This window comes from Lynx rufus, unplaced genomic scaffold, assembly GCF_022079265.1.
Source record: "Lynx rufus isolate CCGP_SWC_20201006 ecotype Redwood Valley unplaced genomic scaffold, mLynRuf1.p SCAF_5, whole genome shotgun sequence".
Classification (NCBI taxonomy): Eukaryota; Metazoa; Chordata; class Mammalia; order Carnivora; family Felidae; genus Lynx; species Lynx rufus.
Window position 1 is genome coordinate 53,204,791 of NW_025814867.1, and position 15,940 is coordinate 53,220,730.

Here is a 15,940-nt window from a genome sequence, read left to right on the forward strand (position 1 = left end):
TTTTTCAAACTACAGATAACAATCCACTGATGGTTTGTTAAATCAATTTGATGGTTCACCACTGAAATGTAATATAAAAAATCTGAAATATAATAAAAGATATCAGCATACATTACATGTAGTTGGGGAAATAATATTTCTTGAAATTTTTGTTTCAGTTTTAATGAACACATATGTACACATACACATCCCCTTAGCACACGCATGTGTCTTGGATTGGGATGTCAAATATTTGACGTATGAAAACCACAGTCAGTAGCATTAAGTTGAATAAGTATGATATTAAAATCCTTCAAGCAGTATTTTGTGGTTATGAAACTTGAGTTTCAATGTGGTTTCTGCTGTACAGTGACTTGAGCATAACCTCTTTGAGCTTCAGATTTCTCATCTGTACAATGGGGAAAGTACATACTTGGTAGAGGCTACTGTGAAAATTTAATAAGATAATACATATAAAATGTTTATGACAGTGTTTTGTATATATTATGCGGCCAATGACTATTAGTTTTCTGCTTATCCAAACTTATTTTCTACTTTTATCCTCGACTTTCACCAAATTGTTCTTTGTTATCTAAAAATAGCCTGAGTTTTTTCACCTCTAATCCTTTGTTTTAATATGTCTCATATGTATTACCTTTCACATCTTAACCTAATTCCTGTCCATTCTACAAAACCCAGATCAACTACCACCATCTCCACAAAATCTTCCTTGATCACTGTAACACCCAGTGATTGTCTAATAAACCCATTAGAAGCAGTGATCATATATCTATGGATATAGAATTTTCCAGGGCAGAGATTCATGCTTTGACAAAGCTTACAGAATAAAAGAAGGAAAGGTTCAATGGCAGTGGCACCATTGAAGGGTGAGAATGAATGAGATACATTCTCTACAACTTGGTTAATTCCATGGGATTTATAACACCCTCCTTCAGTTTTTTTCTCCCCCCAAAGTGGCCCAATATTCTGCTTTTCTCTTTGCTTAAAGGAAATGACTCTCATGCCTTAAATATGAATGTTGAGCTAAGGAGTAAAAATCAAAAGAATAGCAAATGTAAAAAAACAACGTTTTCTTTTTATGGTGTGGTTATTTATCCATTATCTATCAATAGGAGACTTTAGGACTCTGTGAATTCATTAAAATGAACAAAATTGGATATATATCAGCTTTTTCAAATAAATACAAATTATCAATATTATTTTTATAAAGGTTAACTCTCTGTATTCAACTATATTGAGGCATTATTTCTGTTTCTAGTCACCAGATGGCCATGGATATGGAGAATAATATTGAAAAATATCACCTCAATCTACAGCCCCTGGAATCAAAGGTGAAAATGTAAGTTATTTCAAAGTTTACATTAAAACATTACAGTTCTCATTTTATGAACTTCTACACTACTCTTGAATTTAGGGGTATAAGAATTAAACATTTACTTGTTTCACATTTATGTGTTAAACATTTCTGTTCTGAACAGCAACAAAGCCGTTTTGGGCGAACAGCACCATCTACTGGATGGTGTGGGGGAATTATTATATTGTCATCCCATCATCATTTCTTGGTTTTCCCCTTTTAGACAGAGTGCATTTTCTGCTGTTTTGTCTTAGTAACTTGGTTAATTCCACCTTGGAAAACTTGGTTATTTTTATATCATGCCATTTCTTTTATCACACACACATGCACGCACACACACAGGTTAATGCTCTGAGAAGCATGTATCCAAGAATTTTAACATGTCTGAGCCTGCCTAGGATCACTGATAATTTACAAAAAAGCCCAAAGAGGAATCTTTTAGAAAAGAAGTCACCCTGAAGAAGGGAGACTTCAGGTGTACAACTTTAAAGAACAATAAGCCATGGATTTGGGAACTGAGACAGAAATGATGCAGATATATAATATCCTGCTGGATAAAAGCAAATATTAACATAAACCCTTGTAAATCTACATTAGCCCTGGATATCAGTAAAAAGCTTGTATCTGAATGAGAACAGTGGGATACCTTCAAGATAAAGTTCAGACATGGCTTCTGAACCGGTTGGGTCCCCCACTGTAGGAAGCCCTATGTCATGCTTACTAAATGAATAATAAATCAGGCTACCAAATTTATGCAAGCAATGTGTCAGCCTCACTACACAGGATGTTAGTTTTCAAACATAGGTTGTTTTATCCTTAGGAATTTTCTCATTAAGATAACGTCCTCTTAAATGAAAAAGTGCTGGAATGGAAAGTTGTTTGTGTGAAAAATTAGAGTGTTTAATTTGAATGCTGAAATGAAGCTAGGAATGAATCCTCCCTGGTGTTTTTTGGTTTTCATCATCTCTGATATGTATAGGCAGAGGGGCAGGTGCCAGGAGGAGGAGCAGGCAAAGAAAAAATCTCTCTGCCTGGGATTCCTGCCAGCTCAGAGAGTCTGGGACTTAATGTGTAGCTGGCTTGATGGAGGAATCTTAGGTCAGTGAGGTGCAAAAAGAATGGTTTTATCTCTTCTAATAACTCTGAACCCCATTTCCACTCACTGGAGGGGGATGAGGGAGAGAAAACTTAATATTGTCCAATAATGGAATTTGAGTCCCATCAGAGAATTTAGTCCAGTTCAGTGACTCTTGTCTAATCTGGTTATTAAATTCTTAACTCTCATGACAGGTTGAACATCTCCCCTCTATACACATTAGACTTTTCCTGCAGCTGTGCAGCCTGCTGTCCTCTCTAGTCTCTCCTCTTTCTAGTTGTCCCTTCTCCTTGTTATCCCTCTCCCACCCCTCATGTGCCAAACACACATGCCCCAAGATTTTCATTAATGGTAAACATTTCACTCCCAGGCAGTTGTTTCCTTAAAAATAGGGGTCGGGACATTGTGGGAAGCGCATTTCATCTCCCCTGAGTCTTCCACCAATGGTGTAGGCTGTGTTTCTCATTATGTCCCTTGCTCTGCTGGGACATCTCCCTCAGGCTGACCTTGGCATCCTCAAGAGGGTGAATTTTGGCATACCCTCCTCCCCACTTCCCAAAGGATGTTCTTTAGACCTGCAGAGCACTGGGTATGAAAGATGGGACCTTGTCCCAGGTTCAAGAGTCACTGTCACACTGCACAGGCTTTCTGTTAAGGTCTTCTTTTGTTGGTGGGAACCTGCTGAACATCTGTCTTCCCGTGGTAGGTAGAGAGAAGTAGGGAAAGCGATGGTTACTACACTATAAAATCCGCTTTACTGGAAACTCTCCTCTCCCTTCTCTGATGAGGAGAAGAGAGGGAGACTAAGTTCCATTGAAGGTTTTCTGGACAGTCCAACCTCTGCAACCCCTGAGGTGGGATGCATTTTGGCAGGCCAGTCTCTGAGTGTAAAAGATAATAAGGCCAGATGAGAACTGTTCTCAGGTGTGGGCTGCCTCCATTTTATACCTGCACTGATGGGAACCCAAGGTGGAGGTTGGATGGGGCAGGAAAGACTCTCAGTTGTTTCCTCATACTCAGGCCAACTAAAAAGAAAAGGATTTGATAAGGAAGCCTAAACCTCTATGTGGAGTGCAAAGTATCAGTGGAAGTAGAGACCTCCAGGGAAAGGACACATGTGAGTATGTGGATGGAATTTAGAGGAAACGTCAGGAAGGGTGCATTACCTGGTTCACGAATGTGACCATTAACAGGTAATTTTGAGTTTTAGAGTTGGAGGATCAAAGGACTGCATTGAAAGGGCAAAAGCAATCAAGATTGCACAGCTATTAATAAAAAGTAATTTTGGGGAGGTGAAAGGCAGGTTTTCTGAGGGTCGAACAAAAGCAAGCCTCTCAAGTCAGAAAACTTGGTGAAAGCAAAAGTAATAAGTGAAAGCACCACAGTGAAGGCTGTCAATGCAACTCAAAGACTAAAGACAAATATGTTAGGAGGCAAGGCTGGAACGAGGGCCTGAGGAAGAAGGCTCACATCAAGGAGCACATGCTTTAGCACAGAGGCCTGACTGCAAAGGAAGGAAATGGACTCTCCAAACTCCATAAAACTGCTACCCTTTACATGGGGTCACATCTTGGATGTAATAAGATCCGAAACCCACCTTCTAAATACAAACTGTCCCTTAACAGTTGTTCGTTAGGTGTGCGCAATCCCTGTCCTGATGTTTTAACCATGTATTTATTTTATTATTGAACAACATAGACATCTGTTGAATACAGATCATCTTTTGAAAGTCTGCTCATTAAATGTGCCCAATTCCTCTCCTTATTTTTTATTAATGTATTTGATTTAGTGATAAAAAAACCTTTGGATTCTATAAAAGACAGACAGATAGACACACTGGAGGAAAAAGACAATTCCCAAAAGAATTTAAAAGATATTTCTCAAAGAAGCCTTGTTAGACTGCATTTGTTTGAGAGTAATGCCTATCAACTTTAGTCAAAAGCGTAATTAAAAGAAGATATGAGAGAAGAATGGTTGAAAGCATAGACTTTGGAGTTAGAGCAAATAAGGCAAATCCCAGCTCTGCTCCCTACCCACTGTGTGACCTGGGAGCACTGCTTACCTGTCTGGGCCACAGTTGCACTTCTCTATACGATGAGAACACTAACCGTGTCTTAAAGGATTGTAGTGAACTTTCAATGAGAAAATCCTCCCTGCCAAAATTCTGACCGAATGCATCTTTTCCATGGGAGTTACACTGTTCCAAACACGTTTTGTATGCCAAACTGGGCTAAGAAAATATTGCCCATAAAGATCCTCAGGAATCCAGCTTATCGTGTCAATGTATGTGATTAGCACACATTGCTTAAAAATTTTTGAAAGTGTTTGATTTTCTTAAGTGATTATAATGATTTATCTAGGGCCTCTATTGGTCACGTTTGAGGCTGACTTAGCTACCTTATCCTTGACTCCTTGCAAGAATTACACAAAGGTTATTGTTATTCCTGTTTTTTTGGGTAAGCACAATGTAGGCCAATAACTTTAGTGCTTTGCCCAAAGGCCACAGCTAATGAGAAGTAAAACTGAGCAAGAACCTACATCTCTCTAAACGTACTGAGTTTCTGGGGGGTTCCAGTTCACGATGGCTATGCAGGAAGATCTTGAACTCACCTCCTCCCACAGGCATTACTGACTCTACAGCCACATATGGAACAATATCCCCTGAAAAAAAAAAAAACCTAAAAACTGGTGGAGCAACACCTTGACATCACGCAAATGAGAGGGAAACCACATCAAAACAGGTAGGAAAGGCTAGGACATAATCTTGCAGTAAACCCCACCCTGAGCACAGTGACTCACAGTCAGGAGGGAATTCAAAACACAGAGCTCCTTCCTGCCTGAGGAAAGAAGGATTGTACTCTACACCAGGCACCCCCACTACTAAGACCAGCACCTGAAAGACGAGCCCTCAAAACATACGGCTTTGAAGACCAAAGGGGTTCCAGTGCCTGTGAGACCTACAGGTCTGTGGCCAACTGAAGATGGCTCTTAAAGAGCCCGCATGCATGGATTCACCAGTCCCAGGGCCCCATGCAGAAGTATCCCTTTGAAAAGTACCCAGACTTTATGTGAAAAGACTGGTTTCCTAATTTTAAAGTATTAGTCTGAGAGGCAGGGGCCTGCTAGGATATTCTCTGGGGTCAGAGAATGGTGGGAGCCATCTTCCTGCTCTCTGCCTTGCTAAAGCTGGTGGGTGCCATCTTTTTAATTTTTTTCCTTTTTATTCTTTACCTTCTTTCTCTTTTCTTTCTTCTTCTCTTTTCTGTTTTTGGTGGGTGCCTCTTTGCATTCTCCGTCTTTCTTGCTCCAGCCAGTGAGCACCATCCTGTACTCTCCGTCTGCTGCACTCCAGAATACCATCTCCCAGATGACAGCTTCTACACAGGTTGGGGGCCTGGTGTTGGTGACTGTCACCCAGGGAACACCCCTTATCACCTGGCTCTGGAGGCCAAGGGGTTTGGATTCCTGGGTTCCATGGAGCTGTGGCAGTTAGACAGTTCTTGGCAGACCATCATTCCTGAGACACTGCATAGACAACAGACTGAAACACACATTCACTCTTTCTGAGAAAGAGGCCTATTTACTGGTCCACGAGCTTTGGTCTGAGTGACAGGCTTCTGGTTTCAAACACATCTCGGGTCCTCCATGGGAGTCTCAGATAATGGAGGCCAGTGAATGCAATCTCCGTGCTCTCCCTTGCTCCAGCTCACTGGAGTCTTAGAGAAAGGAGCTTATACCTTGTCTGGTGCCCTGATTTTTGAAGCTGCTGCCAGGGTATACCTCCCCACTGCCTGGCTCTGGTGTGACTTTCAGGCCCCATAGGACAGTAACCAGTAGACAGAGTCTTTAACAGCTACCGCTACCAGGGTACAGCAAGAGGCTACAGACCCAGGAGCTCACCAGGATGTAAAAGAGGCCTATTAGCTTATCATCATAGCTGCAGCCTGAAGGGCAGGCTTTTAATTAAACACACATTGAAGGACTGACTATAAACCTTTTCTGAGACCTCGGAGGCCAGGTACTACCTTTAAACTCTCCCTCTGCCACACTCCAGAGTACTAACATGTCTTGGACAGGAGCTCTTATATGTGTCTGGTATAAGAGCCAGACTTTACATCCCAGTCTGTAGATCTGGTACCCTGATTTTTGTGGCTGCTGCCCAGGAGATACCCTTTGATCGCTTGGTTCTGGTGACCAGGGGGGCTTACATTCCTGGGTCCTATGGGAATGTAACAATTGGAGAGACAGCAGGCTTCCACCACAGGGCCCTGAATAGACAGCAGATGGAACACACCCTTAGCCACTCTGTAAAAGAGGCCTACTTGCTTGATGTGGAGCTTGGGCCTTAGAGGGCAGACTTCAGATTTGGCACACATCTACAGGCTACAGATATGCTCTTAGGGAACATAGGCCGGGGGATACTGTCTTTGTGCTCTCCTTAGGCCTCATTACAGCTCAGCCAAATCTCCCAGAAAGAAGATAATACACTTACCTGGAGTCCCAAATTTTGCAACTGCTACCCAGATCAACTGGCTGTGGAGGCCAACACAGTTTACAATTGCAGCCCCACGGGAATGTTTACATTTGCTTACTTTAAAAGCTTCTGCCTGAGGGTCTGGCTTCCAATCGGCCTGAATTTAGGTGCTGATTAAGATCCTCCCCTTTAGGGAGATTTTAGCATAGCTTTCACTACTGGGAGCTATTAAAAATAAAATAGGCTGCTTAGACAATCACAAAGGTTTGAGAGACAGCCAACAGCTAAGGCAGGTTGAACAATAAGCTTTATCTGCTGCATAAGGCCGACCATTTAATACTCCAAGAGGTGACTGTTTCATCTAATGCATAGAAAGTGGCAGTATCAAGGAAGATGAAGAAACAGAGGTATGTGTTCCAAATGAAAGAACAAGATGAAACCTCAGGAAAAAAAACCCTTTAATGCGGGGCGCCTGGGTGGCTCAGTCGGTTAAGCGGCCGACTTCGGCTCAGGTCATGATCTCGCGGTCTGTGAGTTGGAGCCCCTTGTCAGGCTCTGTGCTGACAGCTCAGAGCCTGGAGCCTGTTTCATATTCTGTGTCTCCCTCTCTCTGACCCTCCCCTGTTCATGCTCTGTCTCTCCCTGTCTCAAAAATAAATAAAACATTAAAAAAAAACTTTAATGTAACAGAAATAAATAATTTATATAATAAAGAGTTTAAAGTAATGCTCTTAAAATCACTGAACTTGGGAGAAGAATGGATAAGCACAGTGAGAACTTCAGTGAAGAGATGGAAAATATAAGAAAGTTCCAAATAGAAATCACAGAGCTGAAGAATGTAATAAAAATGTTTAGTATCTAAGCACACCTCTTCATGAGGTAAAACTTTATCTTCTTTGAGGTCTGGGACCCAATGTTAGGAAAACATATTTGTTGATCACCTACTTACTGTATTTCTAGAACTGTGGTGATATGGTGGACATGTGTATTCACTGCCATCAAGAGATTCACAATCTAGTGGAGGAAGAAGACTTGTTGGAAAAGAGTTGTCTGGATTAGCCTAATCTTCTTTTTGAACAGTTAATATCTTCCAGAGCTGCTATTCTCTTTCATGGACTCCGTAGTCTCTGTGTGCCTTATTTCTAAAGTGCCTTCTTAATCTTCGTAAAGAGTGTTATAGAGGCAAGACCCAAGTTGCTCAAATTCCCATCTGTGAGGGAGTTAGGGGTTGCTGACTGTCAAGATGGTCATAGGTGTTGGTGAAGGAACCTGCAGAAAGATCCAGAAGAACGTAGGTCCATGATGCTTTGGAAGTACCAACAGTCAAAGTAGGAAGTACCAACAATCAAAGGAAGTCAGGAGTTACAAACTAGGAAGAAACTGGAATGGAGTGGAAGCAGGCTAGAGATACAGGCAAATGCTGTGGGGAACGTGCCTATTGCGTGCAGCGGCCCGTTCCTGGCATTTGGGCAGGTTTATATCAGGATACAGGGTTGAGGCAGACACCAAATAATGAAAACATGGTACATCTGTTAGGGTAGTTTTAAAACACACATAGAAAATTTAACTAACACTTGCTGAAGAGACTGTCTTTATTCCATTGGATATTCTTTCCTACTTCGTCAAAGATTAAACTGGACAGCTACATGCAGAAAAATGAACCTGAACCATTTTCTTACACCATACACAAAAATGAACTCAAAATGGATGAAAGACCTAAATGTAAGACAGGAAGACATCAAAATCCTTGAGGAGAAAGTGGACAAAAACCTCTTTGACCTTGGCTGTTGCAACTTCTTACTCAACGTGTCTCCAGAGGCGAGGGAAACAAAAGCAAAAATGAACTATTGGGACCTCATCAAAATAAAAAGCTTCTGCACAGTGAAGGAAATAATCAGCAAAACTAAAAGGCAACCGACAAAATGGGAGAAGATATTTGCAAACATCATATCAGATAAAGGGTTAGTATCCAAAATCTGTAAAGAACTTATGAAACTCAACACCTAAAAACCATTCCAGTGAAGAAATGGGCAAAAGACATGAAAAGACACTTCTCTGAAGAAGACATCCAGATGGCCAACCGACACATGAAAAAATGCTCAACATCACTCATCATCAGGGAAATACCAATCAAAACCACAGTGAGATACCACCTCACACCTGTCAGAATGGCTAACATTAACAACTCAGGCAACAACAGATGTTGGTGAGGATGTGGAGAAAGAGGAACTCTTTTGCATTGCTGGTGGGAATGCAAACTGGTGTAGCACTCTGGAGAACAGTATGGGGTTCCTCAAAAAACTAAAAATACAACTACCCTGCGACCAAGCAATTGCACTACTAGGTATTTATCCAAGGGATATAGATATGCTGTTTCAAAGGGGCACATGCACCCCCGTGTTTATAGCAGCACTGTCAACAATAGCCAAAGTATGGAAAGAGCCCAAATGTCCATCGATGGATGAATGGATAAAGAAAATGTGGTATATATATATACAATGGAGTGTTACTCAGCAATCAAAAAGAATGAAATCTTGCCATTTGCAACTATGTGGATGGAACTAGAGGGTATTATGCTAAGCAAAAATAGTCAGAGAAAAACAAGTATCATATAACTTCACTCATATGAGGGCTTTAAGAGACAAAACAGATGAACATAAGAGAAGGGAAGCAAAAATAATATAAAAACAGGGAGGGGGACAAAAACATAAGAGACTCTTAAATATGGAGAACAAACAGAGGGTTGCTGAAGGGGTTGTGGGAGGGGGGATGGGCTAAATGGGTAAGGGGCATTAAGGAATCTACTCTTGAAATCATTGTTGCACTATATGCTAATTAACTTGGATATAAATTAAAAAAAATTAACTAACAGGCTTAAATAGCGGTTCTACTTACCTACTCAAAGTCAGCATGTGACAAGCCAAACCCATCATCTTGCTCTCTTCTCCCTTTCTGCCTTTTGCTGAACCATGAAGTGGTAACACAATGTAATGGGGAGACAGGGGATCTGGTCCAAATGTTGTGTCTGTCAGTTAGCTCCCATTTGTTCCCTGAAACTTGTCGAGGACTCCTGTTTGCAAGTAACAGATACTCAACTCAAAGTAACTTACGAATGAAAAAGAGATTATATTAGATCATCTAACAGAAACATCCAGGGGCTGATGTGCTTCAAGCACAGCTAGATAGAGGGGATACAGGGAGTCAAGCATCGTCAGATATCTCTGTGCTCCTTTTCTGTAAGCTTTGCTCTACACATTTTGCTTTATTCTTGTGTGGGCTCTGCCAACATTGTTGGCCATGGGTTGGTGGGTCCCCAAAGAAAAATGAGGCTGAAACAAAAAAAAAAAAAGGAGAAATTAACGTTGGGCAAGCAAAACTACCACTATGTTAATAGTAGCATCTTCCTCAAAGCCCACTTGTGGTTAGGATTGAATGGGAGAATACACGTAAAAGAGCTATATGTAATTAGATGTTATCTCCAAAGATATTCAGACTTGTGGCCTCTTTGATGGTGCCTTTTTTTCCCATCCCCAAATTCAGCCCTACTTGAGTCATAATGTATTTTGAAATTGTAAAAATTATTTGGTAACATTTAAGAACTAGTAACTTTCAAATAAAAACCCAGATTTCTGACTATCCTTGATAAGTAGTAAGTCCTGGCAACGATCAACTGTGTCAAGATGGGGTTCCCCCTCACAAGGAGCAGATACTGCCCAGTCTTCCCCCAGCCTAGCCCCAGGAGACGTCTGGGATCCTTTCCTGTCTTCACAGCCTGATGTCCTACCACTTTTCTCTAGGAACCTCCTGCCTTCTGCCTGGTACCCACACTTCAAGGCTTTGCCCAAAGACCTTTCCTCTTCCTTCCTACCAATCTAGATCCCATATATCCTACAAGTCTAATTAAAGTACCAGGACTCCCTCAAATCTCCTCTAAGCATCCCAGCTCTCAGAGCTTTGTCTTTGAGATAAGGACATCTTCTATGTAAGGGCATCCAGTGACAACCAGGACTGCACAGGCTGTGAGTCCCAAAGTGGCTGTGAGTGCTTGGGGGAGCCACTGGCACTGTAAAACAGACAGGGATATGTATAGAGATGGCAGAGGTAGGCGATTATTCCTGAGATAGAAGATAAATCGGAACTGACCAAGCAAAAAAGTTATTGAAAAATTTATTTATCATCTACTTTGAAATAAACCTCTATATTTATAATTCAAAATATAGGAACACACAAAACGTGCTCCTTTACTGCAACCAGCCTTTGAAGAATTATACTGATAGCACAGCTTAGTTTTAGAAGTAAAAATGTCAAGGTAGTTGGTGGTGTTCAGGGTTTACTCTGCAGCCTTAAAGGAGACTTGTGAGTAGGAATTGTGGTACAGCTATAATAAGAAGGATGAAGAGTGATTTCCCATGACTGATGGATGAGGGCTTCTACATTTTGTTTTAATTCCCTCTTATGGCAAAATAACATTTGGAGAGTGTATTTAGAGAACTAATATTAGAATAATTTAATCATCAAAGGTCTCATCGGTGTGGTCAAATGGGAGTAAATAGTGTGTGATGTAAACAGTTTCCTATGATTCAGGGAGTAATAACATGATTCCACATGTAAAAATATCCAGGGTCACAATTTAGATAATAGTGATGTAGCTGGCCTCTCATTTTTAACTTCTGAGTTAAAAAGGAAAAAAATATAGTATAATATACCTTCAACTAAGTAAAATTGTTTCCATATATGTGGACAAGGATGGTGAGACAAATATTCAAAAATTAAATTAGATTTTTTATTAAGGAAGTGAGGAGGCTTATAGGAGTTTTTAATACATATTTTAAAAGTATTTAATCTCGACACATTCTCTGTCAACTAAAAGAGGATATCCATCCACTAGGAATAAAGGAATATTGTCTTCTTAAGGAACATTGTCTGACTTAAGGAAAACTGATATGTCACTTTCCAGGTACCACAGAACTTGGAAGGGAAAGGAGATGGTTTAAGTGCAAATTCACCTTTGCAGATCTCACATCCCTTTGCCCAGCATTATTTGGTTCTTTAAAGGTGTCACACTGCCCCCTAGTGTTCAACAAACTACAATATAATATCTCAAATGGCTGCTACAGTTTTTTTCTATATTTCTAAATAATCAAGATGGTGATGAGAGAGAGTCAGAGAGAGAGGAATGTCTCGAATATAAATTTGTGGGTATTCTATGGCTTATCATTTCATATTTTTAAAATAGCCTATAAATATATCATGTTTTTTAAGCCCTTAATGGGCAGGTTTATGGACTTTAGGTGCCTTCAAATGGCAGAACTTGTTGGCAGGACTCTGGGAGACCCCAAGCACTTCAGATGATGTAGAAATTATTAACAGTTTCCAAAAGTATGCACTCCCTAATAAAATGGGTCCCTGAAGAAGCAACAGGACTACATAACCCTTGCAGAACTTTCTCTGAGATTCTGTTTAAAATCCTTAAATAAATAAGTAACTAAGTTAAGTAACTAAGTAAGTAAGTAATTAAGTATTTTGAGCAAGCATTGTGTAATAAAACAGTAACCACATATAACCCAAGGCAGGGCCATATCCTGCTTTAATAGGGTCTGAAGTATATACATAATTTAGAGAATACTTACAAAAACCCTAAAAGATATCTACTTTTGCAATTTTATGCAAACCATGAAGAAATGCTCACAGGGTCTTAGAAGAAACTTCTGGCCCATGAGGGCTCCTGAAGCTTATGTTTCATAGCTTTGGGGGATCTTGGCCTCTTATTTCAAGATATCGTTTAGCTGCAACTTCTGGATTTTACTTTGAGCATTATAATTTAGAGCCTTAATAAATTAGGGAATATATACAAATTCAATAGCGTGGTCGCATTTTTGTGTCCTTTCTATCCTCTGGCTACTGAGAATTAATGGTCTTTGAACCATTCTAGTCAAGTGAAAATAAATCAGTTTGTTTACACAGAAACAACTTTAACCGCTTTATGTGTGGGAAGAATTACAGAAGATCAGATACTTCTAGAAGTCTAGAAGAGATAGTAATGGAATTAGTACATCTATTTAAAACTATCTTAAACGGCTGAATCTTGACAATTGGTCTTCATGTTAGGCATTATAATTCCCAGAAGAGGATGGATTGTGTTCACTGATCACCTATGTAAAACTACATGTTAATCTCAAAGATTAGAAACCAGTCCAAGTGGAAACAAATTACTTAGCTTTCATAAAGAAGAGTTTTCTGTTACCCAAAGCAGAAGATGACTTGGTTTTGATACTAATCACAGGAAATAAAAAGCTTTCTTAAAGGGTAAAATCTCAAATAGCTACCTAATCATGTGTTAATTTTTTGAGTAGTATGTAACATTTTCAGATATTGTCTTCTCTATTTTTTTTAACGTTTATTTTTGAGAGACACAGAGAGTGTAAGCAGGAGAGGGGCAGAGAGAGAGGGAGACACAGAATCCAAAGCAGGCTCCAGGCTCTGAGTTGTCAGCACAGAGCCTGACACGGGGCTCAAACTCACCAACTGTGAGATCGTGACCTGAGCCGAAGTCAGACACTCAACCAACTGAGCTACCCAGATGCCCCATATCCATTTCTTTATTTACTTATTATATACCATCTGTTTCCTTCCACAGTATGTAAAAATGCATGACCCAGGGCTTTTGACTGTCTTGTCCCAGAACTGGGCCACTGCATTTGGCCGTGTAGACTACACTGTGTAACATGGGATTCCCTTCATTTTGAGGTCTGTGTGAATGGCACCCCCTAGGACTACATTGCAGTCACTGTCCAGAGCCTAGGGCTGACCTTAGCACAGAAGAGTCTCTCAAGAATGCTGTGTTAGTGAACGAGTAAGAGATATGTCAGCTTATTTATTATTCTCATTTGAAATATAGGATGAGAAATTGAAAGATTTTGGGTCCCATAAATCAAAGTACATTTATACATGCAAACTAGTTTCACTTCGATGACTTTTTTTTTGCTAAGATTTTTTTTGACTAAGCCTGAGAGACTGATTTAGCTTAGTCAAGTCTGTGAATGTCAAACCAGTAAAATAGAGAAACAGTACAGGTCTTCTGATTTTCTGTTACATTCTATGTGTTACATTTTCCCTGTCTCCAAAGCCAATTCCTTCAGACTCCTTGTGCTTTTCTGGGTCTGTGGGCTGTGACCAGGGAATGACAGTGCATGTGCTTTTATTTATTTATTTTTTCCCCAGCATTCAGAGAGCCTGGCGTGAGTACCTGCAGAGGCAGGACCCTCTGGAGAAGAGGAGCCCGTCCCCATCCTCTGTGTCCTCAGAGAAGCTGAGCAGCTCTGTCAGCATGAACACCTTCTCAGACAGCAGCACACCCGTGAGTGCCATGTTTCCTTTTTATGGCCTGACTGGCCAATCATTTGGTCGCCAGGTCTTTGATTCCAAGAAAGGAATCTCAAGATGTGAGCAGGTGGTTCATTGATAGGTGGTTCATTGTTTATTTGCTATATTTGAACCCATGGTGAGGGTGTTGTCATCTCAGAATGAAGACATGATTCATAAGCACAAAGTGTACTTCATCAAGTCTGAGAGAAATCAGTTGCATTTGACCTCAACCTAAACTTACTCATATGTGTGTTTGCATTCCTCTGTTACCAAGAATATCTTTTTCCTTTTCTTTTTAACAGTATGTTCCCTTTAGTCTGTGCTTCTGGTAGGGTTTTGTGGTGCTAATATGATAGAAGATTAGCTTGGTTATAAGGATTATAGAGAGATGTTTTACAGGAAGAATTGAAAGGGGTCACAAACTCAGGGATTGCAATTCAAATGCCTACAGGGGCCATGTGGCTGATGTGGACGAGGTTGTCACTGGCTACTGAAGAGCACAGGCCTCACCTAAAGGGGTAGCCCCACTTGACTCCTGGATGTGCTGCCATGTGGGGATGCTGGACAGACATTGCCAAATGTGGTTTCTTCTTTCAAGGGATGTCAGAAACTCAAACTTTTTAATGTTGGCAACTAGTAAGAGAATTTAAAATGTAACTAGATCCTGCCTGCAGATCATAATTGTCCCAGAGGCCAGCTGTTTAAGAACCCCAGGTACAGGGTTTAGGAATGGAAACATCTGCTGAAAGTCTTAACAGCAACAACAACAACAGACAGACCAAAAAAACATCCCAAATGTGGTAGTAAATAACTCATCAGGCAACTGTAATGCAGAGTTTTGTGGATATGGCCCTTGTGATCATTATGACAGCCACTGGAATACACAGAAAGAAGTTAGGAAGAGAAATGAAGTAACTATACAAGTATATTACTAAAAAAAATTTCTTGACTACTTTGTAATCATGTTTATTCAGTGGTAAAAAGGCTTCCCAGCGGCCAAAATAATGTATTCACATTGGGATCAAGCAAAGGTTGCTTTGACATGTTTTCAGATGATTATGTTGCATGTTCTTTAATATACAGTTTTATCTAGTTATGGATTCTAAAGGCGAGCAGCAAGTTGAGTTTGTAGCTGTGCAAAAAACAGTAGCAGAAGATCTGTTTTTAGCAGACAGTAGAAAGCAAATAGTGAATCTGTACCTTTTTAAAGCAATTTTTAGAGGGAATGAATTGTCTTAACTGGTGTCACTGTCACGAGAGGGCGCTGATGAGCCACACTGGAAAATGTTTAAGTAAAGTGTGTGTTTATCTCATTGTTTGCAAGTCAAAAATAATATGAAAATTGAGTGTTTAGGATGCTTTTGCTGTCAACAATAGAATTAATTTAATAGAAATTAAATGACTGAAGATTTGATCTGAATGATGAAAGCTAAATATCAGAAATCATTCTGCCTCTGAGTTAAAAGGTTTGCATTTACTGCCTTTGTACTTTCTGCTAGTCCCAGTTCCTGAGAGTATCACCCATTGCTGTGTCCAGTGTTACCTGATGGCTTTAGTATTGCTTTAGGGTGGTTAACCTTTTGACTTTATTGAAATTCTGAAATAATCTATTTTTGTTTTACATTTACCCTGCCACACCACTTACATCTTA

The 15,940-nt window shown here is 40.2% G+C and overlaps 1 protein-coding gene across 1 annotated transcript in view; it reads left to right on the forward strand.

The window, feature by feature from the left end:
- Positions 1 to 14,386, forward strand: part of IQCJ (IQ motif containing J) — a 93,230-nt gene extending 78,844 nt beyond the window's left edge. The window contains exons 4-5 of the mRNA XM_047100411.1: positions 1,259 to 1,339; positions 14,146 to 14,386. Coding sequence (XP_046956367.1) covers positions 1,259 to 1,339; positions 14,146 to 14,386 — 322 coding nt within the window. The remainder of the gene's footprint in view (positions 1 to 1,258; positions 1,340 to 14,145) is intronic.
- Positions 14,387 to 15,940: the final 1,554 nt, after the last annotated feature.